Source organism: Emericellopsis atlantica (assembly GCF_019669845.1).
Source record: "Emericellopsis atlantica unplaced genomic scaffold F5Z01scaffold_1, whole genome shotgun sequence".
NCBI classification, from domain to species: domain Eukaryota; kingdom Fungi; phylum Ascomycota; class Sordariomycetes; order Hypocreales; family Bionectriaceae; genus Emericellopsis; species Emericellopsis atlantica.
Genome location: NW_025764703.1, coordinates 300,449 through 326,172, shown reverse-complemented (window position 1 = coordinate 326,172; position 25,724 = coordinate 300,449). Strand labels below are relative to the sequence as shown.

The window sequence follows — 25,724 nt, the reverse complement described above, 5'->3', positions numbered from 1 at the left end:
GCTTGCATTTGCATTGAAAAGTACTCAAACAATAATGCTACACTGATGATGAGTGGCGACCCCTTTTTCCATGACCCGAGCCACATCATGAACATGTACCTAAGGAAAGGATGCTGTGAGAGCTTGGTACTGCCCGCCTCATATCAAGTTGGCAGACTTCTTGCGGTTGAAGGCTCGCTGATCCTTGAGCCATTGCCTGTATCCATGGACACTCTGGATCTTCTCGCCATAGTAGTCGGGCACTGCCATGGTTAGCTTTCTGTCATTCTACAAGGATCTCAGCATTGACAACTCACCAGGGTTCGCTGCACTCGAGTTGGTAGGGTCGACACGGTTCTTCTTGATCCGCGAAAAGAACTCCACCTCCTTCTTCTTGATCTGCCCGACGACCCGACGGTTGAGCAGGTTGAACACCTGCCCGCCGATGCTGGGTCCCACCAGCCAGCCCACGCCCGCCGCAGCGAGGGTCAATATTCCCAGGCTGAAGATGGGATCAAGTGGGATCATGGCGACCAATGGCTCGCCCATGGCAGTAGGGAGCAGCGTCGCGCCGGTAGCAAATCCAATGAGACCCGTGGTCGCGCTGAAGGCAAGCTGGACGCGGCGGCGGCGCATGCGCAGTTTGAAAAAGGTGTTCCAGTCTAGCGGCGGTGGGGTGCCAGCTGGGTTGGAAGGGACCTGCTCCGACGGCGGGACGGTGGACGAAGGGCGTTGGCGGGCCATGTCTTCGCCGGTGCGAAAGGTGCCGGCGTTGATCTCTTTTTGCGCGGCTGTCGCATGGTTGGGCGAGGAGGTGGTCTTGTATCGAATCTGGGCGAGTATGGCCGAGCGCAGGGGTGTTGAGACGGCGGAGGAAGAGCTGCCAATGGAGCTTGCGATGCCGCGCGAGCAGCAGCTCGTCAGAAGGCCGGCGCGGCGCATTGCGGCGGCTGTGAGATTGGTGGCTCGACTAGTCGATGGGCTTGAGTGTTGTGCAGCTGTAGAGCTCTTGACAAAGGCGGTTTCCTTGGTGGTCGTACTGTTCAACCCGGTTTGGTGAGGTGGTTGTTGATGGTGGTGATCTCATTGTTCGACGTCGAAGATTATTCAGGTCCGTCGCGTCACATGATTCGCTGTGGCCCGTGCGCGTCTCCACGACGTTCCACCCAAGATTCAGCGTGACAGTGCGTAGCTGATGACTTCAAATTCGCACTTATGGTCAATTTTGGACTGAACTTCTTCACTATTTGTGTTACATCTGCGGTCTTCTGTATCGCATTCGACACCATGATCGGCTCCTCCCATGTACGTTCCTCCATGGGACACTCAAGGCGCGCAGCGTTTCACGACTGCGGTCGTCCTTGGTCACTGGTACTGCGAACTAGGCATGTACACGGATGAAGGTGCTCTTGTGATATTCCATGACCAACTTCAGCAGTTACAACCCCCATCGACCTGCTGCGATGACCCGGTAACGTAACTTGCGGCATCAGACAGTAAGAAGATGACAACCTCCGCCACTTCTTTGGGATGAGCTCTTCGCTGCAAACATATCCCATCCTCAAAAGTGACCTTTTCACCTCCTTTGATATCCTCGGACGCTCGAATCATAGGAGTGTCGATTGGTCCCCTAAAAAGCACGTCAGCATGTAACTTCCGCGGGAAGGGGCGCACGTACGGGCAAACACAGTTACAGCGAATCTTGCGTGGCCCAAGCTCCTTGGCCGCCACCTTTGTCAAGCCGACCACTGCGTGTTTCGAGGCGACATAGGCGGCATTGTTCTGGAACCCGATCAAGCCAGCTATACTCGCGGCATTCACAATTGAGCCACCCTCATTCATGTGCGGGATCTGAGCGCTGTGTTCACGTCAGCATGGATTCGCATACCAGACCAGAGGGGCTCTACCGAAGACAATTCAACACGCCCTTTGTGTTGATACCAAGCACAAAGTCCCAGTCATCATCTTCAATCTCTTCGATGCCTCGGATGCCGATGCCCTTGCCAATGACGCCTGCTATGTTCGCTGCGCCGTCCAGCTTGCCGAATTCCTTGACGGTGGCGTCTATCCAAGCCTCGACTTGTTTGCGCTCGCGGACATCGACGACAGTCCCAGACGCAATCCCGCCACTGTTCTTGATGTCATCCACCACCTTGCGAAGAGGGCCTTCCTGGACATCGGCTAAAGAGACCTTGGCGCCCTTGGAGGCGAGAAGTTTGGCAGTCTCGAGACCTATACCTGAGGCGGCGCCGGTGATCACGACGACTTTATCTTTCATCTCGCTGTTTTGTGCTTTCCAAAAAGGTTGGATGGGAGACCTGTGCGTGAATAAATCTTGCTAGTTGCTCCGGGTGTATCTTGCACGCGGGAGAATGAAAGCCTGTGCACTCAAAATTGCCCAAAATTGGAGCCTTTATGATCGTTTCACGTTACTTAGGTTTCACCAGGCCGCGGATCCCAAAACAATGAGCAAGTTTCTTATGTGCTTCCTTCCCTCCAATGTCTACGGACATATGGCATCCTGCGGGGATAATAGTTAGCGTGGACGGGTGATCATAAGCGGATGTTCGATTCCATCGGAAGGTCGCACACCTGGGATGTGCTTGGACGCTTCGCATCCTCGCCAGAGTTTCCACGGATTTCCAGGCCTTAGAACTTGGAGGCATTGTGCACTTCATCTTACAGCCTACATACCCTTGTTCATGAGTTCATTCAATTTCATGCACAGCTGTCCTCAGTTTCACTGCGCTTCCAGAAGCCTGATGCGGAGAATCTGGGGAACAGTCCCCGTTGTGGGGAAGACGGGGGAAGCCACATGGTGCCGGAGCGCCCAGGGAAAACATCTCCGTAGTTCGGAACCCACAACTTGACCTCGAACCTTTAGACATCCGAGTCCAGGCAGATAATTTTCCGGGGGGCAGTCATGTTCACGGCTTTTTGGGTCATCCTATGACTTTGAACTAGATACCATGACTTCGTCGTCAGAGCAGACCTCGACGCCGGCAAGGCATCGTCATCGGGCAACAGCCGCCTGTACACAATGCCGCAAATCACGTATTCGGGTGGGTTGTTCGGATCAAAAACAGTTGGTGATCATGGTCATTGACTGCGGCAGTGCATCTTTGACCCTGAGAGTACCACGTGTGTGAACTGTCGAGACAGCGACTATGTCTGCGTGTACGATGCCAAAGATGGACGCAAAAGGTGAGAGCAAGAGAAGCCATTGTTCATCGCGATGTTGACACAATCTGCAGTCGCGCATCTGCAAAGGCTGTCGAGACAAAGCTCATGCGGCGTATAAACGACCTCGAGCGACAACTGAAGGAAGCTCGGGCGACCGACCAAGACCTTCTACCTCAAAGCCAGGTGACACCATCGAGCCAGCCACCGCCCTATACATCACCGGTTAGTGACGATGAGAACAAAGAACCCGGACCAGTTGATTCGCCGGACTTGGTTGTCACCAAGCTCATGCCTTCTGCTATCCGTTTTGACATGGCCTCTGGCAGGGTGCGGTACTTTGGCTCGACAACGCACATGAATGTTCTCGCTCGCGCAAGCTCGAACCATGATATTCCTGCTCGGCGAGATACACACTGGCCAGTTGCTCTCCTCGTTCGCGATCTGTCGTCTGAAACACACAACTACCTGATGGATCTGTTCTGGGATCTACACAACTCTGTGGTCCATTTGGTACATGCTGAAACTTTCTCCCGCGACCAGGAGCATGGAGGTGTCGAGTTCTACTCGACGTTTCTGCACCTGACAATGTTGGCGACAGGATTCCGGTATGCAGACAAGACCAGAGGTGACATCCGACGGCTGGCGTTGCCGGGGTACGCCACTTCCACATTGCATGAAAAGGCAAAAGCGCTCGCCAAGCTTGAGATTGAGAAGCCAGGGGGCATTCCATCCATTCAAGCCTTCCAGTTACTCGGAGGCTTGGAGTTCTGCTGCGGAGACGACGATACCGGCTGGCTGTACACAGGCATGTGTTTTCGCATCATCTTTGATGCAGGTTTGCATGTCGACCCAAGTCAACTAGGTCTGCCGGAGCGAGATGTGCAGATCCGACATATGGTCCTCTGGGCGTGCATGGTCACAGATAGGTAAGCACACCATCATCAGCATGGCTCGACCGCGCTGACCTTCTAGGCTCTGGTCGTTGTACCTAGGGAGACCCACGACGATCAAAACCACCGACGTTTCACCTGCCTGCCTGTCCTTCGATTTTGGGCGGATGATTCTCTGTAGACCATCTTGGCACGAGAAGAAACCAACCACAAGGGTATATGAGGCTCTGCTCCAGATGATGGAGACGATCAGCCAGCTGTGTGAGTTGAGAGGGCCAAGAGCGCCCAAGTCGACGGAGACGTATTTTAAAATGGCGGCGATCGATCAGCAACTTCGCGAGTGGTGCACCGGTCTGCCACGACACCTTCAGTGGTCCCTCGAAACCCAGAAATCGATGCCGCCATCGTATTACCTTCTTCAGTATGTTCTAGCATAACCTGTTGCCAGTAACAAGATTGAATGCTGACCCAAAACAGCACACAATATCACGCAGCCGTCATATTGCTGCATCGACCGTTTGTGCGCTACAGTGAGAAGTCTGAAGCGAATGTGGGCACTCATTTCACCAGCCTGTCGCGTACCAGTTGCGTCGAGAGTGCTGAGCATATTGCCACCATTTTCGAACAATACCGCGCACGCTTCGACATGGCTCAGGCGTATGGCACGGCTGTGCAACATGCTGGCACTGCCGTAACAGCGCTCATGGGCGAGGTCATACTTCAGACAGACATGTCTCAGCGTGACAAGCTGATTGAAAGGATCACATCGCTGCGGCTCGCCATCAGCCTGATGGCAAGGAACTACCAGCCTGCTGGGTACATGACCAGCGTGGTGGACCAGTTCATTCGAAGCATGCAAAGCGCAGGCTTGGACAAGTCGGAATTCAAGCGACGAGCAGATGGCGAGGATTCCGGACCTTCTGGTTTGGATACGGCTGTAGGTGGGCTTGCTGGTAATTCCCCATCACAGCCTCATCATGACTTTGTGCCGTTATCGCAGTGCCGGAACAGGATGGGCGAGTCTTTCGCGTTCACGCCCACTTGTTCTGGATCCCAGTCGCCTTCGGGGCTTCCATTCTTGCCATCGTCGTTCCTCGAGGGTCTGATCATGGATGACACAATGTTCTCGGGCTTGGCTGGTGTTGCAGACGTAAATTTCCCTTGGGACTGTCCGCCCGAGCATCAATAGAATGTGACTTCAAACATGAGCCACTGACCATGTGCACAAGTCACAAGTGAAAGTCTGTTAAACTTAGACGTGTTAATAATTGGTAAACGTCTTCGGCAGTTTGCTGCGTGACCCGATGGTGCAGGGGTGCATGAAACCCTGCGTGGCTCGGCACGTGCACTACGTCACCAGAGTTGGCACTTGGCACCCTGAACAGCAGATGGTTCGCGACATGAAACCGCAACATTTGGACCCTTGGCAACCACCAACCCAACTTCGCCCCCATCACTTCAACGGTCCCAACGCCGTCAACAAGGCAAAAGGGAGAGCGGCGCCACGATGGACATATTCCGCGGGCCCGATCTGAACAGCAGCAGTAGCTGCAACTCGACCGGCAGCGTGCACGTCACGCCCTCCAAGAGCCAGAAGGACCTGGGCGTGCAGCTTGTGTTGTCGCTCGCGCTTGGTGCCACGGCACTCATCACCTTCTGTGTTGGTATTCGAGCTACATGCGCGCGTTCGCGACTGACAACTTCAGGTATTGCGCCCACGATGGCCCCAACTATACGCCGCGCGCAAGCGACGAATCGAACCACAAATTCGGCTGCCCGAACTGGGGACATCGTTCTTTGGGTGGATGCCGAAGCTATACAGGATAACGGAGCATGAGGTCCTGGCAAGCGCAGGTCTTGATGCCTTTGTGGTTAGTAACACTTATCCGTGGGTGCTTGAGTCAGGGTGTGCTAACGTGCCAAGTTCCTGAACTTCTTCAAGATGGCCATTCGTCTTTTCTGCGTCATGGGATTCTTTGCCCTGGTCGTTCTTCTACCCATCAACAACCGATTTCGAGATTTCCGACCGACCTTTGGTGATAACAAAACCGAAGACGGAAAAGACATATCCCAGCTGGGCTTGTCGCCTACGCTCTTACCGCTTGACGACGACGACAGCAGTTTCGGCATGTACAAGGGCGGGCACCACAAGGACCTCAGCTCTGAACGAACATATCTATGGGCCTATGTTTTCTTCACGTACCTGTTCGTTGCGATGACAATGTACACCATAAACTGGGAGACAATCCGCATCATCAAATTCAGACAAGACTACCTAGGTTCTCAGTCGACTGTCACCGATCGAACTTTCCGTCTGACTGGTGTTCCCGAGGATCTTCGATCCGAAGGCCGTGTCAAGCACTTGATCGAAAAGCTCGAAATTGGGAGCGTCGAGTGTGTAACGATGTGCCGGAATTGGAAAGAGGTCGACGATTTGATGGATGATCGAGACAAGCTTCTGCGGAAGCTTGAAACAGCATGGGCCAAATATCTACAATCGCAAAATAAAGACAAGCAAACACAACGGCCAGGCCAGGTTGCGGCACCTGCAAATGGCAACCCAACACCGCACATTGACGAGGAGGCCGGCGAAACCCAGCGCGTCCTCGAGGACAATACAGACAACCCGCACATGATGGAAGGCGAGCGACCGCAAACAACGATTCGGTATGGGCCATTTCTTCTGCGTTCTCGCAAAGTGGATGCCATCGACTATTACGAGGAGAAGCTGCGCCGGATCGATTCGAAGATCGTGGCTGCAAGGAAAAAGGATTTTAAGCCAACCGACATGGCCCTGGTCACGATGGACTCTGTCGCGTCCTGCCAGATGGTCATTCAAGCACGGATTGATCCTCGGCCTGGCAGTCTCCTGACCAAAGCCACACCGGCGCCCTCAGATCTGGTGTGGAAGAACACGTACGCGATGCGTGGCATCCGTCGCCTCAAATCATGGTCCATCACAACCTTCATCTGCATCCTGACTATCCTCTGGATATTCCCAACCGTTTTCCTCGCCTCGCTGCTCAGCTTCTGCACCGTGGAAAAGACGGCACCCGCCTTTGCTGCCTGGCTGAAAGATCATCCCATCATGTACTCCTTGCTACAAAATGGTGTACCGACGCTGGTGGTGTCTTTACTCAACGTGGCAGTCCCTTACCTATACGACTGGCTGTCCAACTACCAGGGCATGATCTCGCACGGCGATGTCGAGCTCTCGGTCATTTCCAAGAACTTCTTCTTCACATTCTTCAACACGTTTTTCGTCTTTGCCATTTCACTCACGGGTCTCGACTTTCTGAGCAAGCTTCAAGACTTCCTCAAAGACACCAGCAAGATCCCCCGCGCCATCTCGGACGATGTGGAGTGGCTGTCCGTCTTCTACATCTCCTTCATCATGCTCCAGGGCATCGGCCTCATGCCTTTCCGCATGCTCGAATTCGGCAGCGTTGTCCTGCATCCCATCTACCGGGCAATGTCGTCCACGCCGCGCGACTACGCCGAGTTGGAGAAGCCGCCCGTGTTTCAGTATGGCTTCTACCTGCCAACGGCATTGCTCATCTTCAACTTGTGCTTGATATACAGCGTGCTTCGTTGGGGCTTTGCGATTTTGATTTTCGGCATCATCTACTTCGTTCTTGGGTATTTCACCTTCAAGTACATGGTCATGTACGCCATGGACCAACCACAGCATGCGACCGGGGGTGCTTGGCGCATTATTTGCTACCGCATCATGATCGGTCTGATCATTTTCGAGATTGTCATGGTGGGACAGATTGCGGCCGAATCCGCGTTTGTGCAATCTATCTTCATCCTGCCGCTGATTCCATTCACGATATGGTACAGCTATTATTTCAAGAAGCGCTACGAACCCCTGACCAAGTACATTGCGCTTCGGGCAATCAGGTCAACGGAAGATCACGAGGATGCCGTTTTGATGGATGAGCAGTTTGCGGACGAGGGAGAGTCGCGGCCATCACAGGCTCTCTTCCGAAGGGGCAGTACGCTGGATGAGTACCGTGAGAAAGGCGTGACTTTTGTCAACCCCAGCCTTGTGGTCCCGTAAGTTGACTCGTGTCGAGTGACTGTGGTTCTCAACTAACATTTCGCAGTTTGAAACAACCCTGGGTCTATCGAGATCCGCCGCCGCTTCCTACAGAGGAGGAGACGAATACCTCGACAGAAGAGCTGCCCTCGCTGGTGATGCCTAACACTGTTTCTGGCCTGGGCATTGGTGATGCCAACGTCTGGCGGGATAGCGGTGCTGATGCGGCGTGAACATGCTCCCCTATGTATGGCTGACATGGAGACTGTGTGTCAGCCTCGCACTTGATTTCAGGTACACTTGATGGAAAGGATATACCCAAGGGCTATTCTAGGTAGATTATAAATGCGTTAAACGAGGAATCACATTTGTCACGTTGTCTGGGAATGCAGTCTATTGTTAACGTTGACCCTCATTCACTGACATCATGAGCGCTCACCGGGACTCAGTTCTAGGTGTGGATCCATGTTCCCGCGGCCGGAGCGGAATAAGGGACTAATTATGGGTCCCGAAAAGATCCACATCGGATCCGGGTGGGTCTCAATGCCTGCCCTGGATCCAGAAGGGAAAACTTTGCAAGCAGGACTTGGATTGACTTGTTGGAAGAACAATGTTCTTTCGAATGCCGTGAGGAGGGGTGCTGATAAGTTAGTTCAATCGGGGCTCTGCACTACAGGTACAATGGCAGCAGCTAGCTGTAGCTTCAAGCGCGGACCTCGGCCGACTCGAGGATCCGCACCAGAAGCACCGAGGTGGCCCCTGATGAAGCTCGAGCTAACAAGACGTTACTGTTCGCGAACTTTGCTCAAGGGAATAAGGCCGGCCCTAAAATGAAGAAGCCTTTCATTTCAGAGTGGATAGCCATCAAGCACTTGGATCGGTAGTCGTGATAAGAGAGACCCGGTTATGTGGGTCCCTGAACGGTTAGAGCGGTTCTGGCGGTTCGAGGTGGTTTACATATATAACCAGAGTAGTCTCCCTTTCCGATGGGTTTGCTGCATTGTGAAAATAAGCATTTCAGCTCAGACGCGGTCTCTCTCTTATACAATGGATTCTTCTGCTTCGAAAGCACCGACACGAGAGGAGGGCGCTCCCTCCTCGTCCTCGTCCTCCTCGTCCTCCTCGTCCTCCTCCACGGCGGGAACCCAACACCCAGACGAACAAGTGCCCACACAGCACAAAATCGTGGCTTTCGCTCCTGACGACAAGGGAAACCCCAAAAACTGGTCCAAGGCGTATAAATGGTACATCACCCTCGTGGTGGCCATAACGTGCTTCGTCGTGGCGTTCGCGTCGTCCGTCATCACCGCGGATATTGCCGGCGTCGTGGAGGAGTTTAACGTCTCGGAGGAGGTCGCCTTGGTCTCCATCTCCATCTTCGTCGTGGGATTCGGCGTGGGACCCATGGTGTTCGCACCGTTGAGTGAAGTCTACGGACGGCGAATCATCTAGTAGGTGATCTGGCCTGGTGTCTGGTGGGATTTGACGACTAACAGTAGCCAGTGGCACGACTTTGTTCGTTGCCGTCATCTTTATCATCCCAAGCGCTGTTGCTGATAACATCACAACACTGCTCGTATGCCGTGCCATTGATGGCATTGCCTTTTCGGCGCCCATGACGCTCGTGGGCGGTACGTTGGCGGACCTCTGGAGGAACGAGGAGCGCGGTGTGCCCATGGCTGCCTTTTCCGCTGCCCCTTTCATCGGACCAGCCAGTAAGTGCCTTTTCTAACTCGATCGTGGTAGCGCAGTGACTAACCACTTTGCTTCTAGTCGGTCCGCTTGTCGGCGGCTTCCTGTCTGATGCGGCCGGCTGGCGCTGGCTCTACTGGATCCAGCTGATCCTCGCCTTTATCGTCTGGATTCTCATCACATTCACGGTCCCCGAGACCTACGCCCCCACGATCCTCTCTCGCCGCGCCAAGAAGCTGCGCAAGTCGACAGACGACCCTTCGCACGTCTCCGAACAGGACATTGACCCGCGTCCCATCTCAGCTCGGCTGCGCGTCTTCCTCATTCGACCATTCCAGCTCCTGTTTGGCGAACTCATCGTGTTCCTCATCTCGCTGTACATGTCCGTTCTCTACGGCCTGCTGTACATGTTCTTTGTGGCCTACCCGATTGTGTACCAGAAGGGCAAGGGATACTCCGCCAGCACCACGGGCCTCATGTTCATCCCTGTCGCGGTGGGTGTCTTGCTCTCCGCGGCATGCGCTCCCTTTGTCAACAAGCACTACCTCACGCTCGTCACAAAGCACGGAGGCAAGCCACCTGCCGAGACGAGACTGATCCCCATGATGCTGTCCTGCTGGTTCATCCCCATCGGTCTGTTCATCTTCGCCTGGACAAGCTACTCCGATCTCTCGTGGGCCGGACCCGCCATGGGTGGTTTCCCCGTCGGCTTCGGCTTCATCTTCCTCTACAACTCGGCCAACAACTACCTTGTCGACTCGTACCAACACCAGGCCGCCTCCGCGCTCGCGGCCAAGACATTTATCCGCAGCTTCTGGGGCGCCGCCGTCGTCCTCTTCACGGAGCAGATGTACGACCGCCTGGGCGACCAGTGGGCCAGTTCTCTGATCGCATTCATTAGTCTGGCCTGCTGCGCGATCCCCTTCTTGTTCTGGAAGTTTGGCGCGCGGATCAGGGCGAGGAGCAAGTACGCCTATGTCGACGAGGAGGAGAAGACGGGCGCGGATGACGTGGAGAAGGCAAAGATGGCGCAGAACCCCGTGGGTGGCATCACCAGGGATGACGAGTCCGAGGATGAGGACCTCAGGAGGGCGAGGAGCTACGTGAGCAACCCGTAAAGGGTGTCAGGGGTTCGAAGATACGTAATGCACAGGGGAGAGAAGATTCATACTTGAAAAACATAAATAGCAGCGAGCATAGGATACCCATAATTTCAGATACTTCTACACGTTCCTCACAGGAAGCGATGATTTCTTCGCCCCTTTGTCCGTGTTGCCTAGCGCATTGGCGCACGATCCGGTTTTCATAAACTCTTCCAGGTTGCGCAGCGAACACTCTGCGATTTCTGTCAAGGCCTCTACGGTGAAGAACGCTTGGTGGCCACTGACAATCACATTGTGAAACGTCATGAGCCGCATGAGCACATCGTCGTGGATGATTTCACCCGAGTGATCGTCATAGAACAGATCGCCTTCGCCTTCATAGACATCAAGAGCCACACCACCGATATGATGGGTCTTGAGGGCCTTGATGACTGCCTTGGTGTCAATCAGCCCGCCCCTGGACGTATTCACCAACAGTACCCCCTTTTTCATCTTTGCAATGTTCTGGTCGTTGATGATATGTTTTGTCTTTTCCATGAGCGGACAGTGAAGACTGATAACGTCGGATTCCGCCAGCAAGGTGTCCAGATCTCGGTACTCGCCATACTCCTCAAACGCCTTGGACGGGAAGGGATCAAATGCAATGACTCTGCAGCCAAAGCCTTTCATGATCCGCGCTGTGGCGAGGCCAATCTTGCCCACGCCCAGAATACCCACCGTCTTCCCGTGCAGGGTCCTTCCCAGAAGCCCGTTGAGGGCAAAGTTGCCCTCGCGCGCACGGTTGTACGCGCGATGCGTGTTCCGATTGAGCGTCTGCAAGAGCGCGACGGCAAATTCGGCGACAGCCTCGGGCGAGTACGAGGGCACGTTGGCGACCATGATGCCGTGTCGCGCGGCCGCGTCCAGGTCGACGTGGTTGAAGCCTGCGCAGCGAAGGAGAATAGCCTTGACGCCCCTTTCGGCGAGCATGTCAATGACGGCTCCATGGAGCGAATCGTTCACAAAGGCGCACACGGCATCTGTGTCCTTGATGAAGGAGACCGTCTCCTCGTTGAGGGGGAAATCGTGGTATGTGACCTTGATAGAATCCGAAGACGCCGCCTCGGCGTGGGCTGCCTCGAAGTAGGTCTTGTCGTAAGGTTTGGCGCTAAATACCGAGAGCTTCATGATGAAGGTGATTTATCATTTGACGACGTGTTGTTTGAGACTTGATTATAAGTATACCCAAGTTGATGGGAGTATCGTCGAGATTAAGGCTGATCAGATCATCAGGCGCATGCGATGCGGGGCCGCACATGAAGAATGCATTCCTCAGACCATCTTCGTGCCGCCACTGCGGGTGATCTGGTGCGCTGCAACCAGCGTGAGGCTTGGCTTAGTCAATCTGTTGGTTAAACACAAAATCAGTGAATAGTGCATTTCCTGGCCATCATATGATTTCGGATGCGCGAGCCAAGGGAGGGGATGTATGAGCTTTGACCGGAAGAGGACTCTGACCGCAGTGCCTGCAGCGACTATTGTCTAAGAGAAGCCTTGTCTCCTCTATATTCTCGTTCGTGTCGCGGTGATGTGAGCCGTGCTGGATGGATTCATGCTTTCTGATGTAGGGTCAACACGAGGTCATCAACGTCGTGGGGTTTGGTAGGTGGAAGTAAGCGACTTGTCTACATGCTGGTCAACATGAAGATAATACACAACATTTGTCTATAGCTGCGAGCAATGCCGCCTCATCAGCTGCGAAATCCAGTGAACCAAAGGACCGTGCGATTCGGACAATGGCAAGCACATAATAATCGCTATAGACCATGTTGACCACATGGAATACGGATACAAGTCTTCTAGTCAGGGTGACCTGAAACGAGAGTAAGAAGTGAACAGCCCTGCCGATCGGCAGTCAAATCGTAGAACCGCCCGCGTAATACAAAACAAAAAGGCAGTTGGAACGTCATCCGACTTGGCCCGCTTGAGTGACATTCGGGTGCAGACAGCGGACCCTGAATACGTGGCGGCCCGGACATGCCGATCCAGACGGTCATAGTCCGTAGAGACGGCCCTTGAGCTATTATCTAACGAGTGCCATTAGATTGCCGATTCAAAGAAGTGATCGATCTTGACATATCTTTGTTTAAAAAAGTAGTCAAGATTGTTCCGGAGCAGCATGTGAATGCGTTGCCTGCCAGCAGAGCTTGAGTCATTTATTAGCTTCGGCGAGCTCCCGATGCCACTTTACGACTTACGTACGTGTCTCCCCGGTCCCTTCCCATTCAAAAGGCCTTGGAGGCTGAAGTCTGGTGTATTACAAGGTCGATCCTAGACAAGCAGCCTCCGCCATTGACGCCTATTCGAGATAGGCAAGTGATGACGGTACAAGTGAGGGCGATCAGAGCGCACATCCAAGTTTTGCTCGCTCACCGCATTTTGACCGACGATGACCCCATTTATTTATTTATTAGCTGGTAGGGGGGCAGAAAGCCAGTGCCCAGTGGTTGCCATTGAGGGCGGGACCAGCCCCTCCACCAGGAAGCTTACCATGCATGGTGGATTGGTGGGAGCCAATGTGGTGGTATTGGATTTGCGACGGGTTGGACCGGTCAAGAGCATGCGGAAGTCGAGACCATGCAAAGTTAAAGGCTGCTCCTCGGTTTGTGTATGGGCTTGCATGCGTACGGGCGTTTGCAGGAGGCGGTGACCGTGTAAGTGAGTGAGTGAAGTGAAGCTGGCTGGCTGTCACGGACAAGTGCGAGACAGACATCATGAACGGTCCCATCGGGCCATCATCAACACAAAACAGCGAGGCTATTAACATTCACACGTGTGAACGGCAACGTTGATTCCATGTGGATTGCTATTACTACATCGACATTGGCCAGAGTGCTCAGATGTACCTATAAACCTCCATTGTCTTACACGCCATTGGGCTGGGCAAGCCCGCCCTGGCGCAGCGCTACACGTACGTGCTGATTCAACTTGAAGATTCGGCCGCCCCGGCGCGTGCTCGATGGGGCTACGATTCCCTGGTTCGAGATTGTGAATGGCTGCGTCGCATGAGTGAGGTCCACCAGACTAGACAATACCAGCGACTCGATACGGGCGGCTGGACCCAGGGCGTTGGGCTCAGGATCCCGTCTCTCGGGTCTCGCGTCTGTCGAGTTCCCAGCAAACATGGAGCTATCGTCAGCCTGAGGGTCTCAGATGTTGACGGGACGTTGCCGGTCTTCAAGCATGAGTACTACGGAGGACGCTTTCAAAAGTGATGTCCTGCCAAGGCGCTAGTAATATCACTTGTTAGCAAAAAATACACAAACGCTACATATTTTTCTCGGAGTTATAGTGATTGGACAAAGTACCTCTGAAGTAGTTTTGATATTTCCTTGATTAGCGCCTCCTGAGCCGAGGACAAGTCTTTTGAAAGCGTCCTCCGTAAGTAGGTAACTATCCGTATATGCACAATAGCTCCCGTCAATCCCCAGACCTCGCCCGCAGGCCCTCACGTGCCCTTCAGCGCACCTGGCCTGGAGCCCCGGGGCCTGGACTGGCCTGCTCCACTGGAAAAAATACCTGGCGCCACCGCCGGCACCACCAGCCCCAGCAAGGATCACAGCGGGCGTGACGTTAATTGGGTGCGCCGCCAAGGCCTTGCAGGCTGCTCCGCCGCGGATTGAGCTCATCTCACCTGCAATTCTGCTCTTTGTGACTTCATCTCTCATCGTGGTCCTTGTTGATCAACAGCCGCATTGTTTATTCCTTACATCATCACACACAGTCGCCGGGGCCACGCGGGCACATTGTCGACATTGTCCTTTTGATATCATACGTTATCCCTTGCTCGTTGCTGCTTCTGATCACTAATCGACGCCCGGGCTCATTCCTGAGGCGCTCTTTCCTCGCGCAATCCTCGCAGGTGCTTGCCATTAATCACCTTACCTCACGCAGCCTTACCTTACGCAGCTGCAGCATTTCGCCCTCAATTCAGCTTTTGCTCCCTTTTGCCTCCTCTGCCAATTTCCAGCCGACTTGGTCCAGAGGCCAGCATTTTCCAAGAAGCACGATACTGCACGCGCGCCGCCACAAAGCTCTCTCGAAGCGTGCCCCTGCTGTTGTTCTGGCGAGCGCGCGCCGCGTTCTGCTAACCGCCATAATCTTCAGAAGCAGGCAGCCCCCCAGCCCTGACAAACGAGGCGAGAAGATCAATTGCCAGTGGCGTCATTCATCACCTGGACCGAACTCGTCGCAGTTGTGATACACTGGCGCTCGGGGAACACGAACGATACTATGTCTGCGCCTCCTCTCCAGCTCATCTGCTTGCGGGCCATGGACGTCCGCTCAGTGCAGGCTTGACTTGACCGCTCTTTGAACAGCAAGATCCGCCTCGACGCACTCTTGTGTAAGCCCTTTCTTATCAGTATAGAGACGCCATGATAGGACGTCTCCTTCAGTTCGGCTCCGGCGGCGGCCAGGCAGGGAGTGCCGCACCATCCACCGCCAACGCCCGTCCGATCTCCTCCCTCGACTCGGTGCATGAAGACATACATACGAGGAATCTCCTTTTCCCAGACCCTCGCGCTCTTTTCCAGCAAAACCGCAATGACCAGGTTTTCCCACTGTCGACCACCCCGCAGACCCCTCCTGCATCCGGAGTGGCCAACGCATTCGACAGCAACGAAGAGGTGGACCTCGACACGCGTGACGTGCGCATTCTAGTTATGCAAGACACATTGGGCCACATGGGCGCCTCACTCCTGTTCGACAGCCATCCCGTCCCAGATACACCAGTCAGCACGGACCGTCCTGCCGCTGATCACAGGAGGACCTCGACGATATCTCGCAAGGGAAGCCTAGGACAGCACTCGAGGCCCGTCTCGATCAACACGCAGAACGCAGTACCCACTCGCCCTGGTGCCTTCGACAGGCGAGGATCGATGCATACAAGGACGCCAAGCACAATGGAGACCGAGGCACAGCGTGCGTCCCGCGAGTATCGGGACGAGCTCGCCACCTTCTCGAGCTGTATTTTTGGCAACTCGGAACTCATGGCCCACAAAGGAACGTCAACAAAAGTGCACACCGTCCCCGCCACACCTCAACCAAGCGAGGCCTCGCAGTACTACTCCTCTATCATTGGGGATGGCAGGACGTCCATCGGTCGGTCGAGTGGGAGAGCGAGCAAACTGTCGCAGTCCTTCACGTCACAGGGGGGTTACACCTCCGCACTACCGCCCAATGCCACATCCTCCGGGTCGAGGAAGAAGATTTTGATCACACGACTATTCCCCGTACACCTCACCAACGATGATGTCACGTCCGACACCACGCCCCAACAAAGTCACTACTCGGACGACAACAGCGGCTTTCCCTTTCCGTCAGGCAACGAGGACGCGGCGAAGAAGAAAGTGCCGCACAAGCAGCGCCGCACTCCTATGTACGCCGTGGTCCTCGTCGTGCAACTGGCGAATACGAGGTCTTCCACAGTCGCCACACCTCGTTCGCTGTTCAGAGAACCTGGCTCCTACCCGACTGAAGACGTCTTTTCCTCCTCGTATGGCTCCACCAAGCCACAGTGGTGGGCTGGCAGTGTCCACGGCGAGGGGATGGAACCTTCCTCCGCATTCGATGTGGAAGATAGGCTCGACCACATCACGCAGCATTGGGACATTGTCATGCGCACTTTGACGCAACTCCAGTCCGTGACAGGGACGACACTACTGGCGCTCTTGAAACAAGCTGATGTTGCCTCGCCGGAGCCGACGACATCTGTGCCACCGATATCCGCAGCGCCCATGCGCGGTCAGACCTCATCAGCTAGGCGTAGCGGAGAGTTCCCCCGGTCTAAGGCGTCAAAGGGAACAACGAAGCTAGTCACCCTTGAGCCTGGCTGTTTGAGGGCCGACGTCAACATTGCAGCCGAAGTAAATCTGGCACGGCGAAGACTTGTGACTGGCCTCAAGGCTTCCAGAGTCACGACAGGGCAGGGACGGTGGGGCATCTGGCGTGATGAGGCCATCTGGGTATCCAAATGGGCGCAGTCTCTGGACCAAAGCCCATTCTTCTACAACCTGATGACGGGGTTTCTTGCTACGCACACCGACTGGCTGCAGGCTCTCAGCCCTCCCTCCGTGCGCCGCCGCTACTTGACCCGTCGGCATCGCAGGGAAGAAGAGGACCTGTCGCTCCCTGCGCGCACGGTCATAGTATCAGAAGACAAGATGGCGGCGCGCAGGATGATCTTTCTACTCTCCGCGTTCCTGCCCTCGAACTCGCAGGTGTCATTCCCTCGGGCCCACAGGCCGAGCACCTCGACATCCATCAGTGGCTTCGCCCAGTCACCGCCCACCTTCGTCGCGCCGATGCTCAAGGAGGAATCTTTAAGGCGCAAAATGAACCGACAAAAGGGCCGACGAGCTTCCCATTCCAGAACGCATAGCCAGAGCCAGCGGAGCTCCGTGATTCCGTCGCAAGTCTCAGGCAACGACCGGCGCCTGTCTGACGCCAGCTCTATCCGCCCGACGAGCCTAGCAATCGCGAACAATGATGTCATGAGTAGAAAGAGCAGTGTCGCGACTACGACGACTGTTATGCCCGACACTACCACGCCACACTTTTCTTCTGTGCAACGAGTCGATAGCATTAGGAGGCCTCGACCGGACAGCAGCGGCAGTGTGGCTACAGATGACTTGAAGAGATCTTTGAAGCGCGGAGAAAGCAGTGGTCACCACAGCACCGGAAGTACCGATTCCAGAAGTAGCTCTCGATGGGGCAGCGTGATAGGAAGCCTTTGGAGCCCCCGCCGGCGCGGCTCAACTAGAACGAGCTCGCCTGGAGCTCCCAACGATCCTAAGTCACCTACCAGGCCCACGCCACCCAGATTAGGCAAGTTGGCACAAATGGTGGAAGAAGCGACGGCCATGGAGGAAACAGATGCCTTTGAAGCAGGACGCGCTGCAGGAGCAACAACTCCCAAGGACCAGCATGGACGACCACGACCTTCATTCAGCCTGCCGCACCGGACCTCCGAACAGTCTGCTCACTTTGACTCGCCTGTGAAGACAACAGTCAACGAGAAGGACGGCGTCATCGACGTCGACTTTCCATTTCCTGACTACATTACCTCCATGGGCTCGGCCATCAGCTCACCCTCTAGTAGTGGCTATTTGTCCATGCCTGGCCTTGCCGGAGGGTTGGAGTCGTTCGAGCAACTGTCACAAGCCACGCTGGACGGTGATCTTCACCTGAATGCCGCAGGATGGCTTACCCGTTTCCATCCAGACTTCACATTGCAGGCCATACCACCGCAACCTGATCTCATGGACAGCGTCAAGGCGACGCTCCGGGCGGAGCCTACGCCCACTCCATTCCACTCTACCGAAGGCCCAGCGGAGAGGTGGATTGATGTCGGCTCAGTGGTCCTCGCCGACACAAGCGCCAATATTGTGCGGAGGGTCATCTACAGACGTCTTGTCAAGCAACGCTCACCCGACGTTGGCCATGCAGCCGCTGCAATGGGGTCCCTGACACCGTCAATCTTGCCGTATGAGACGCCACTGGAGGAAGAATTCATCGAGGAGGTCATCTTCAAGCCTGATGATGTCCTTGTCGATGCCCTCGAGAAAGTGCTCATGTGTACACCAGACGACAGCAAGGACAGCCCTCTTGCGCGCAGTGCTCCCAGCAAAGGCGATGCAAGCAGCAACCACACATTAACCAATGTACGCGAAGAGCCCGCGCAGCATGCGGCTGCTCAACTGAATGTGCCCCGTGTGCAATGCAAAACGACAATACTGTCGGCACTGGAAGACATCATACGGGACATGATAGACCGTGGTGGCCATCTTCGCGATGAGCCAGAGGTCGGTGCCGGTGGTCGCTACCAACGGAGCGTACTCCAAAGTGCGGTCCGGGACTGGTTGGCCAGTCTCGACGGACCTGAATGAACAGATTGCGTCTTTGACGTGAAGAACGATTTCCTCCCATTATCGCCAGCGTTCTGATTTTATCTTAAGCGCATACTACTTGAAATTTTCGGCAGATACATACAGTGGCAGCTAAGACTTGGGAATTTGCCCCAGTCAGCTGGTCCTACACGATACCCCGGTTTTGATATTTCTTTATACCCAAGATCACTGGATCTAGGAGACACCCTTCCGCGACTCGATTATCTATCCTTACTTGGGGTACAGGGAGTAGATTGGTTGGACGGAGGGAGGTAGATAGATGGTGTACGGCATGGCGGCGGCGTTGAGGGATATGGGGCGCCTCTTCCAGGAGGGTTTGGCCAGACCATACATATACATGATTTATTGATAGATACGTTACCCCCTCTCGACCAGTGCCTACTACTTCCTCCTCTGTGGCCTCGCATTCTTCGCTTTCCGTTGCTGCTCGACCTTTCTCGCGCGGCGAATGTCGTCCGCCCCCTTGAGTTCCTTTCGACTGCCCATGCCATCCTTGAAACGCCCGACCCTGTTCTCCCGCGCCTCCTTGACCCTCTTCTTGCGCACTTCAAAGTCATCACGGAACTTGTCAGCCTCCTTGGGCGCCTTCTCCGCCTTGTGCTTGTACCGCGGTCCAGACGGCAGACCAGCATGCTGCCCGCCGCGCTTCTCCTCCTCGCCGACCCGGGGCAGCCGACCCATACGCTGCTCGCGTTTCCAGCGGTCAAACCGTCCGCTCTGGAAGCTCGCGGCGATCTTGACGCCCGACTCGCCCATGACAAGCTTGCCGCCCTTGCTGCCGTCCTCGTCATTGTCGCGCGAGACGTATTTCTTGCTCTTGGCGTCCCAGCGCATCTTGCTGCGCGTCGGCACGCCAAAGGCCTTGGCCGTGTCGTCGTTGGTGAGGTCCATGGTGGCGTCGCGCGCGGCCTGCACAAAGTTGCCGCCCGAGTGGACGCCGTAGCCGCGCTCCTCGGCGGCGTTGGTCGTGCGCGGCGTGTAGGACATGAACATCTCGTTGTCGCGCCAGTCGGTCTTGTTGCGTTGCTTGCCGGAGGGGTTGGATACGGTGACTTCCAAATCGTCGTCGTCTTCTTGTTCACTTCCAGCTTCGCCCGCCTCCACCATTTCCTCTTCTTCTTCGTCGTCGTCTTCTTCTGCTTCGGATGCAACCTTTTGTGGTGCATCGAGCATGTCCTCGTCGTCCGAGAGCCCCTCGGCACTTTTATCTTCTTGCTGGCGATTTCTCGGCGTGATGTTGTGACGTAGCTTCTTCATAATCTCGGCTGCCTGTGACATGCCCTTCTTTCTGTCACCTTGGCCTACTTCAAAGATCGTCTCGTTGGGTTTGAACCCACTGATCCTGGCCAGCATATCTGACCGCGCACGCTCGTCGTTGTTCATATCGTCGCCAAATAGCTTGTGCAATTCTGACCAGGCATTCGACTTGACAAGATCGCGTGCTCGCTTGGCCGACTGTGAGGAGGCGGAGTTGCGTGTGCGCAGGTAGAGTTTCTCTGCCTTGGCGGCGACTTTGCGCAGCGAGTCAATGTCTTCCTTGTCGCCCAGGATCTTGTTCATCCATTCGACCTGTGACTCAACGTCGTCTCGCTTTAAAGCACCCACGACAAAGTCCGATGTAAAGGAGACGTCTTCCTTCACCTGTCCAATAACGAGTTTCCGGCCGAGGAAGAGTTGGAGATCGAGAAGATAGGGGGCGTCCATTTCGCGGACGAGACTGTACGCCCAACCACGTTGGCCGGCACGAGCGGTACGTCCGACTCGATGCACGAAGACTTTGGGCTGTGTGGGAAAATCGTAGTTGATCACGTTGGCGAGGACGGGAATATCCACACCACGCGCGGCGACGTCTGTCACTACCAGGATATTCGTCTTGCCGTAGCGAAAGTCTTCCACCTGGATGCGACGCGCGACCTGGTCCAAGGAACCGTAGGCATGGGACACGGCAAAGCCAGCTTCCCGGAGCAGGGTGGCGATGTACTCGACATGATGCTTCGTGGCGGTGAAGACGATGGTCGAGTGTTCTGTAGGCTTTCCAGCACCTTCAGGCCCGCGTTTCCTGTTCTTCGTCCGCTTCTCGCCGGTAGACGGTGCGACACCCGCGGGCGGTCCTGTGGGCATCTTGATGACATTGTTAAGGATGTGGAGTAACGAGCCCTCCTTCTCGGCGCCCTTGACTGTGAAAAATGCAGACTCGAGATCGGGGGAGACCTTGGTCTCAGCATCGAGACGCACAAGCTCAGGGTCCTGCAGACCTGCCCTGGCGAACTCGACCAGAGAACCCGGCAGTGTCGCAGAAAAGAGCAGCGTCTGTCGCGATGGCGGCAGCGCATGCAGAATCTCTGTGAGCTGTGCCGCGAAACCCATTTCGAACAAGCGATCCGCCTCGTCAAAGACCACGTACTGAACCGACGACAGATCCAGCGACATCTCCACCTTCAAATGCAGGAAACGACCCGGCGTGGCGATGACAATGTCCGGGTTGGCCGACATGCTCGCAAACTGCTCCTCGAGCGAATCACCACCGACCAGCAGGACGCACTTCAGGTCTGTTCCCTTACCCAACTCCTTGACGACCTTGAGCGTCTGGATCGCCAACTCGCGGGAGGGACTCATGATGAGCGCTCTGCTGCCGAACCGCGCGCTGTGGTTCTTGAGTCGCTCAATCATGGGGATGACAAAGGCGGCCGTCTTTCCGGAACCTGTACGCGCCATGCCGACGACATCCTTGCGGTCGAGCAGGAGGGGGATCGTTTTGCGTTGGATCGGTGTGGGCACAGAGAAACCCTTGCGCGTGATGGCCTTGAGAAGATTGGGGTTGAGGCCCATGGCCTGGAAACCACCTCCCTTCTTCACGGTTCGGCCCTTGAGATTGGACGACTTGCGATACGAAGCGGCTTGCTGGAGGGCGATGAAGGCCTCGTCGTCGTCGGATGGGGCCACATCGAAAATGTCGTCGAGATCGTCAGGGTGGGCGCCATTCGGGGCAGAGGGCGCTTCGGCGAGGGATGTGAAGATGTCGACTTCACCCTCGGAGGGGGTTGGTGAGGCGCGCATGGTGCCTTGTTGTGCGTGTCGTTGCCGACAATGTACAGTGAAGGATGGTGGATGGATGAGCTGCGACAGGTGGTTGGCGGGCGCTCGTGTTGTAGGTGAAGGTGCCTGAACTTTTTTTCTGTTATCGCGCTCTTATCTTATCACTATCGCGGGGCAGATCATGCGAGGCGGCGGGTGGGCGGTGGGTCCGGGGGACCTGGAGTCTGTCTGTCTTTCTGTCGCGCGACCGGACCTGCATCACGACATAACTAATGCAATACCAACCCAACACCACTCGTCTTAGAGCGCACAGATAGATCGCAGTCGGAACTTCCAGTCTATACGCCAGAAAGAACGCTATTTCAAATCCATTCCCTTCCCAGCTTACGACCTAATGTCGGACGACGATAAGGACGCCCTCGATGCGCTCGAGCTCGAAGCGAAGGAATTCGACAAGGTGAGCCTGTCCCAATCAACTCGCCAGGGTCTTCTCTAACAAGCGCGTAGGACGCTGAAATCGATCGTATTCTCAAAGCTTTTCGCCTCGATGCGTGAGTAGCATCCTTCTCTACACCAAGCCACCTCTACTAACATCCCCCAAGTTACGCTGTTCTTGACCTCAACCCCGGTGTCCCCGACTCCGACATCAAAATCACCTACCGCAAAAAGTCACTTCTCATTCACCCCGACAAAACCAAAAACCCTCGCGCGCCGGACGCATTCGACCGTCTCAAAAAAGCAGTCACGGAGCTTCAGGACGAGAAGCACCGCGAGCGTCTCGACGAAGCCATTGCCGATGCGCGCATGCTCTTGATTCGGGAGAACAAATGGACCGTGGACTCGGAGGAGCTCAAGACTGACCAGTTCCTCAAGGACTGGCGTAACAAGGCGAGGGAGGTTCTGATTGACAGCGAGCACAGACGGAGACGGCAGATGAAGGCCCAGCTACAGGAGGAAGGGCGCGAGCAGAGGAAGCAAGATGAGGAGATCGAGGAGAGAAAGCGCAAGCGAGATCACGAGAAGGATTGGGAGCAGACGCGGGACGAGAGAATCAGCAGTTGGCGGACATTCCAAAAGGGTGGGAAGAGCGAGGAGGGCGGCAAGAAGAAGAAAAAGAAGCTGAAGCCCATCGGCTAGACTTCGATCTGCTTGCGGTGGATGGAACGTCATCACGGAACTCGCCTCCACGAGGCAGGAGATTTTGCGGCCGGAGGACATACGAGATGGCTACACTGGTCAGTGAGTGGAATAACACTGTGAGGAATGACTCTGACCACTTCAGACTCGCAGGGCGTGACGTACGTACGCACGAGTGAGCACACAGATGCTGTTCCCTCCCATCACAGCGAGGTAAGGACGTAGATCGTAGACGTAGGTGAAGATGCTTTGAGGAGAGTGAGTGGTTTGTACCCGCTCCCATGTCTATACTACTCGCTAGTATACAACTGGCCATAGACCAAACTCTGCAAAAAAATCAATAGATCTGGAGAGGTGTCGCGCGGCCACAACGCTTAACTAAAAGACAAAATTGCCAGCCCCCTTTTTTAAACACCACCAATGCCATGTCCTCCACATATACACCTTCCTTCTATCATTACATCGATGGTATAGTACACTCAAGGAGGGGGGGAGAACTGCTGCTCATTTGGAGCTAGAGTCGGACTTCTTCTCGGAATCGCTCTTTGTGTCCTTTTTGGCGTCGTCCTTCGCGGCGCCCTCCTTGTTACTCGAGGAGGAGCTGTCTTCGCTCGACTTCTGGTGCGCGGGATGGTTGGTGAGAGTGTGCCAGATGGACTTGAGGAAGCCTTCATTCTTATGGGACTCGGCATCAGACGGATCGGTAGAGGCGCTGCTCGTTGTTAGTCCGGAGGTGCATACTTGCATGTGACCGTGGCAGCTTACCTCTTTGAAACATTCATGACCCTCTTCGCGCTCTTGTCGTCCATCTCGTCCGCCAGCATCTCCAGAAGCGTCCTCTGGTTCGCGCTCAGGTACTTTGGCATGTTGACCTTGAACTCCACCCGCAAATCACCGGATCCGCCCCTGCGCGCGCCAAGCTTCTTCATACCCATGCCAGTCATCGTCATCTTGTCACCTGTGTTGGTGCCAGTTGCGACCCTGACGTTGACGGAGCCATCAAGCGTCGGCACCGCGACCTGTCCGCCGAGCACGGCGGTTGTGAGGGGGATGGAGGCCGTGTAGAGAATGTTGGATCCCTCGCGACGGAACTTGGGGTCCTTGGCCACCTTGACAAACACGTAGAGATCACCACGTTGCGACCTCGCGTTGGGATCAGCCGATCGCCCAGTGGGTGGCGCGTCACCTGCACCGTCCACTCGCAGGCGCATGCCATCCTCAATCCCGGCCGGGATATCCACGGTGATCGTCTTCCGCTCCCTCACAACACCGTCTCCAGAGCAGGTGCGACACTCGCTGCCCTTGGGAATCGTCGTACCGGTGCCCTCACAAGTGCCGCACGTCGAAGCCATCTGGAAGCCACCCTGCATGAAATGCACACGTGTACCCGTGCCATTACAGCTCTTGCACGCGGACTTTTGCGTACCGCTCTTCAAGCCACTGCCGTCGCATGTACCGCAAGGTACCTGGGGTGTGAGATGGATCGTCTTGGTCGTTCCCTTGGCCGCTTCCATAAACGTAATGCTCGCCTGCACTTCCACATTGTCGCCCACCAGGATCTCCTGCTGGAACGGGTTCCCGCCTCGGCCGCCACGGCCACCCCGACCGCCGAATGGTCCCTGCTGTCCGGTGAAGGCGCTGAAGATGTCGTCGAAGTTGAAGCCCCCACCGAAGCCACCCTGGCCACCGCCGAATCCGTGGAAGGGGTTGCCTCCTCCCGCAAAGGGGTCGCCGCCGCCGCCTGCCCCGCTGGGATCGAAGCCTGCTGCGCCAAAGGTATCGAATTGCTCCTTCTTCTTGGGGTCGGACAGAATCTCGTACGCAGACTGGATATCGGAAAACTTTTCTTTGGCGGACGGATCTTTGTTTGTGTCGGGATGGTACTTCTTCGCCAGGCCGTAGTAGGCCTTCTTGATCTCTGAGGCAGACGCAGATTTGTTCACGCCAAGCGCGCCGTACGGGTCTTTCGAAGAGAGCGTGTTGGTCGTGTGGAAGGCCTATAATCGTTAGCTCAGTTGAAGCTCTCTCGGACAGATAGGGAAACAAGACGCACTCTCTTGGAGGATGGCACTTTAGCTGTTCGTGACAGGGGCGTCTTCTCGTCACCCCTGACGCGCACCGTCGCGCTGTGAAATGGTCGTCCGCATGTGGTCGAAGCTGGCCCAGAGCGACAGCCTTGCGCAAAGACTCGGACCGGGCCCGCCGCCCTCGTTAACACGCTGGGGTTCATCGTAAAGGCTGCAGCATCGGATTCGAAAGAGGGGAGATTTGTCTACGTGTGTCGTTCTGGGTTGTTGGAACGGGGGCACGCCTTGGATGGACTGCGTAGAAAGACTTCGCGCGTGGAAAGGTCCAGGACGTTCTGGCGCTCCGGTGTCGTCAGAAATTCTTTGCGCGACATGAGTGGTCGGCTGCGACGATTTCCACTTTTTATCTCCCGTCGAGATGGAGTCCGGGCCGGCTCGGTTGCCTGAGGTTTACAATGCCGTCATAAGCCGAGCTGCGATGCCGCAGTCGATACTACCTGCGATGCGCCTAGTTTGCACCACGAAGAAAAGGCCAAAGGATCATTGAAGACTTCTACGCGTCTTCCAAGAAATGCTCTCGCCGCGCCGAGAAGTAGCGAAATCGCAGTCGATGCCGAAGACTAGGTGGTCGTCACCCTGAGTGCCATTGACTTTGAAGATCGCCGCAAGTCACGAACAGATCCATT

At 55.5% G+C, this 25,724-nt stretch overlaps 11 protein-coding genes across 11 annotated transcripts; 6 read left to right on the top strand and 5 right to left on the bottom strand.

Moving 5' to 3' along the window:
* Positions 1-31: 31 nt before the first annotated feature.
* Positions 32-1,165, bottom strand: F5Z01DRAFT_6684 (mitochondrial import protein Pam17-domain-containing protein). Its single transcript, XM_046264343.1, has 2 exons — positions 297-1,165; positions 32-242 (listed from the first exon to the last, which is right to left on the bottom strand). The coding sequence occupies exons 1-2, from the start codon at positions 919-921 to the stop codon at positions 139-141; spliced, it is 729 nt and encodes a 242-aa protein (XP_046122794.1). The 5' UTR covers positions 922-1,165; the 3' UTR covers positions 32-138.
* Positions 1,062-2,416, bottom strand: F5Z01DRAFT_6423 (uncharacterized protein). Its single transcript, XM_046262626.1, has 3 exons — positions 1,887-2,416; positions 1,658-1,837; positions 1,062-1,609 (listed from the first exon to the last, which is right to left on the bottom strand). The coding sequence occupies exons 1-3, from the start codon at positions 2,255-2,257 to the stop codon at positions 1,411-1,413; spliced, it is 750 nt and encodes a 249-aa protein (XP_046122793.1). The 5' UTR covers positions 2,258-2,416; the 3' UTR covers positions 1,062-1,410.
* Positions 2,417-3,058: 642 nt separating this feature from the next.
* Positions 3,059-5,323, top strand: F5Z01DRAFT_6731 (regulatory protein CefR). The gene is made up of 3 exons (XM_046264895.1): positions 3,059-4,088; positions 4,135-4,473; positions 4,530-5,323. Exons 1-3 carry the CDS (start codon positions 3,268-3,270, stop codon positions 5,239-5,241), a joined length of 1,872 nt encoding a protein of 623 aa, XP_046122792.1. The 5' UTR covers positions 3,059-3,267; the 3' UTR covers positions 5,242-5,323.
* A 53-nt stretch (positions 5,324-5,376) lies between these two features.
* On the top strand, positions 5,377-8,515 carry F5Z01DRAFT_6182 (cefP protein). Its single transcript, XM_046261022.1, has 4 exons — positions 5,377-5,712; positions 5,759-5,923; positions 5,977-8,111; positions 8,162-8,515. Exons 1-4 carry the CDS (start codon positions 5,560-5,562, stop codon positions 8,325-8,327), a joined length of 2,619 nt encoding a protein of 872 aa, XP_046122791.1. The 5' UTR covers positions 5,377-5,559; the 3' UTR covers positions 8,328-8,515.
* Positions 8,516-9,001: 486 nt separating this feature from the next.
* Positions 9,002-11,017, top strand: F5Z01DRAFT_641598 (multidrug resistant protein). The gene is made up of 3 exons (XM_046262588.1): positions 9,002-9,545; positions 9,598-9,809; positions 9,868-11,017. Exons 1-3 carry the CDS (start codon positions 9,142-9,144, stop codon positions 10,902-10,904), a joined length of 1,653 nt encoding a protein of 550 aa, XP_046122790.1. The 5' UTR covers positions 9,002-9,141; the 3' UTR covers positions 10,905-11,017.
* F5Z01DRAFT_669603 (putative D-hydroxyacid dehydrogenase) lies at positions 11,010-12,056 on the bottom strand (the record flags this gene model as incomplete). The annotated part of the gene is made up of 1 exon (XM_046264440.1): positions 11,010-12,056. One exon carries the CDS (start codon positions 12,054-12,056, stop codon positions 11,010-11,012), a length of 1,047 nt encoding a protein of 348 aa, XP_046122789.1.
* Positions 12,057-13,423: 1,367 nt separating this feature from the next.
* F5Z01DRAFT_631959 (uncharacterized protein) lies at positions 13,424-14,143 on the top strand (the record flags this gene model as incomplete). Its single annotated transcript, XM_046261825.1, has 3 exons — positions 13,424-13,586; positions 13,681-13,839; positions 13,863-14,143. 3 exons carry the CDS (start codon positions 13,424-13,426, stop codon positions 14,141-14,143), a joined length of 603 nt encoding a protein of 200 aa, XP_046122788.1.
* Positions 14,144-15,165: 1,022 nt separating this feature from the next.
* On the top strand, positions 15,166-19,018 carry F5Z01DRAFT_5755 (folliculin-interacting protein N-terminus-domain-containing protein). Its single transcript, XM_046260710.1, has one exon. The coding sequence runs from the start codon at positions 15,305-15,307 to the stop codon at positions 18,815-18,817; it is 3,513 nt and encodes a 1,170-aa protein (XP_046122787.1). The 5' UTR covers positions 15,166-15,304; the 3' UTR covers positions 18,818-19,018.
* Positions 19,019-19,182: 164 nt separating this feature from the next.
* On the bottom strand, positions 19,183-22,122 carry F5Z01DRAFT_641592 (ATP-dependent RNA helicase dbp10). The gene has a single exon (XM_046262587.1). It carries the CDS (start codon positions 21,893-21,895, stop codon positions 19,220-19,222), a length of 2,676 nt encoding a protein of 891 aa, XP_046122786.1. The 5' UTR covers positions 21,896-22,122; the 3' UTR covers positions 19,183-19,219.
* Positions 22,123-22,268: 146 nt separating this feature from the next.
* Positions 22,269-23,011, top strand: F5Z01DRAFT_669600 (uncharacterized protein; the record flags this gene model as incomplete). The annotated part of the gene is made up of 3 exons (XM_046264439.1): positions 22,269-22,331; positions 22,382-22,425; positions 22,477-23,011. 3 exons carry the CDS (start codon positions 22,269-22,271, stop codon positions 23,009-23,011), a joined length of 642 nt encoding a protein of 213 aa, XP_046122785.1.
* Positions 23,012-23,515: 504 nt separating this feature from the next.
* Positions 23,516-25,412, bottom strand: F5Z01DRAFT_669599 (putative mitochondrial DnaJ chaperone; the record flags this gene model as incomplete). The annotated part of the gene is made up of 4 exons (XM_046264438.1): positions 23,516-23,723; positions 23,777-25,008; positions 25,065-25,137; positions 25,288-25,412. The coding sequence occupies 4 exons, from the start codon at positions 25,410-25,412 to the stop codon at positions 23,516-23,518; spliced, it is 1,638 nt and encodes a 545-aa protein (XP_046122784.1).
* Between the last annotated feature and the right edge of the window lie 312 nt (positions 25,413-25,724).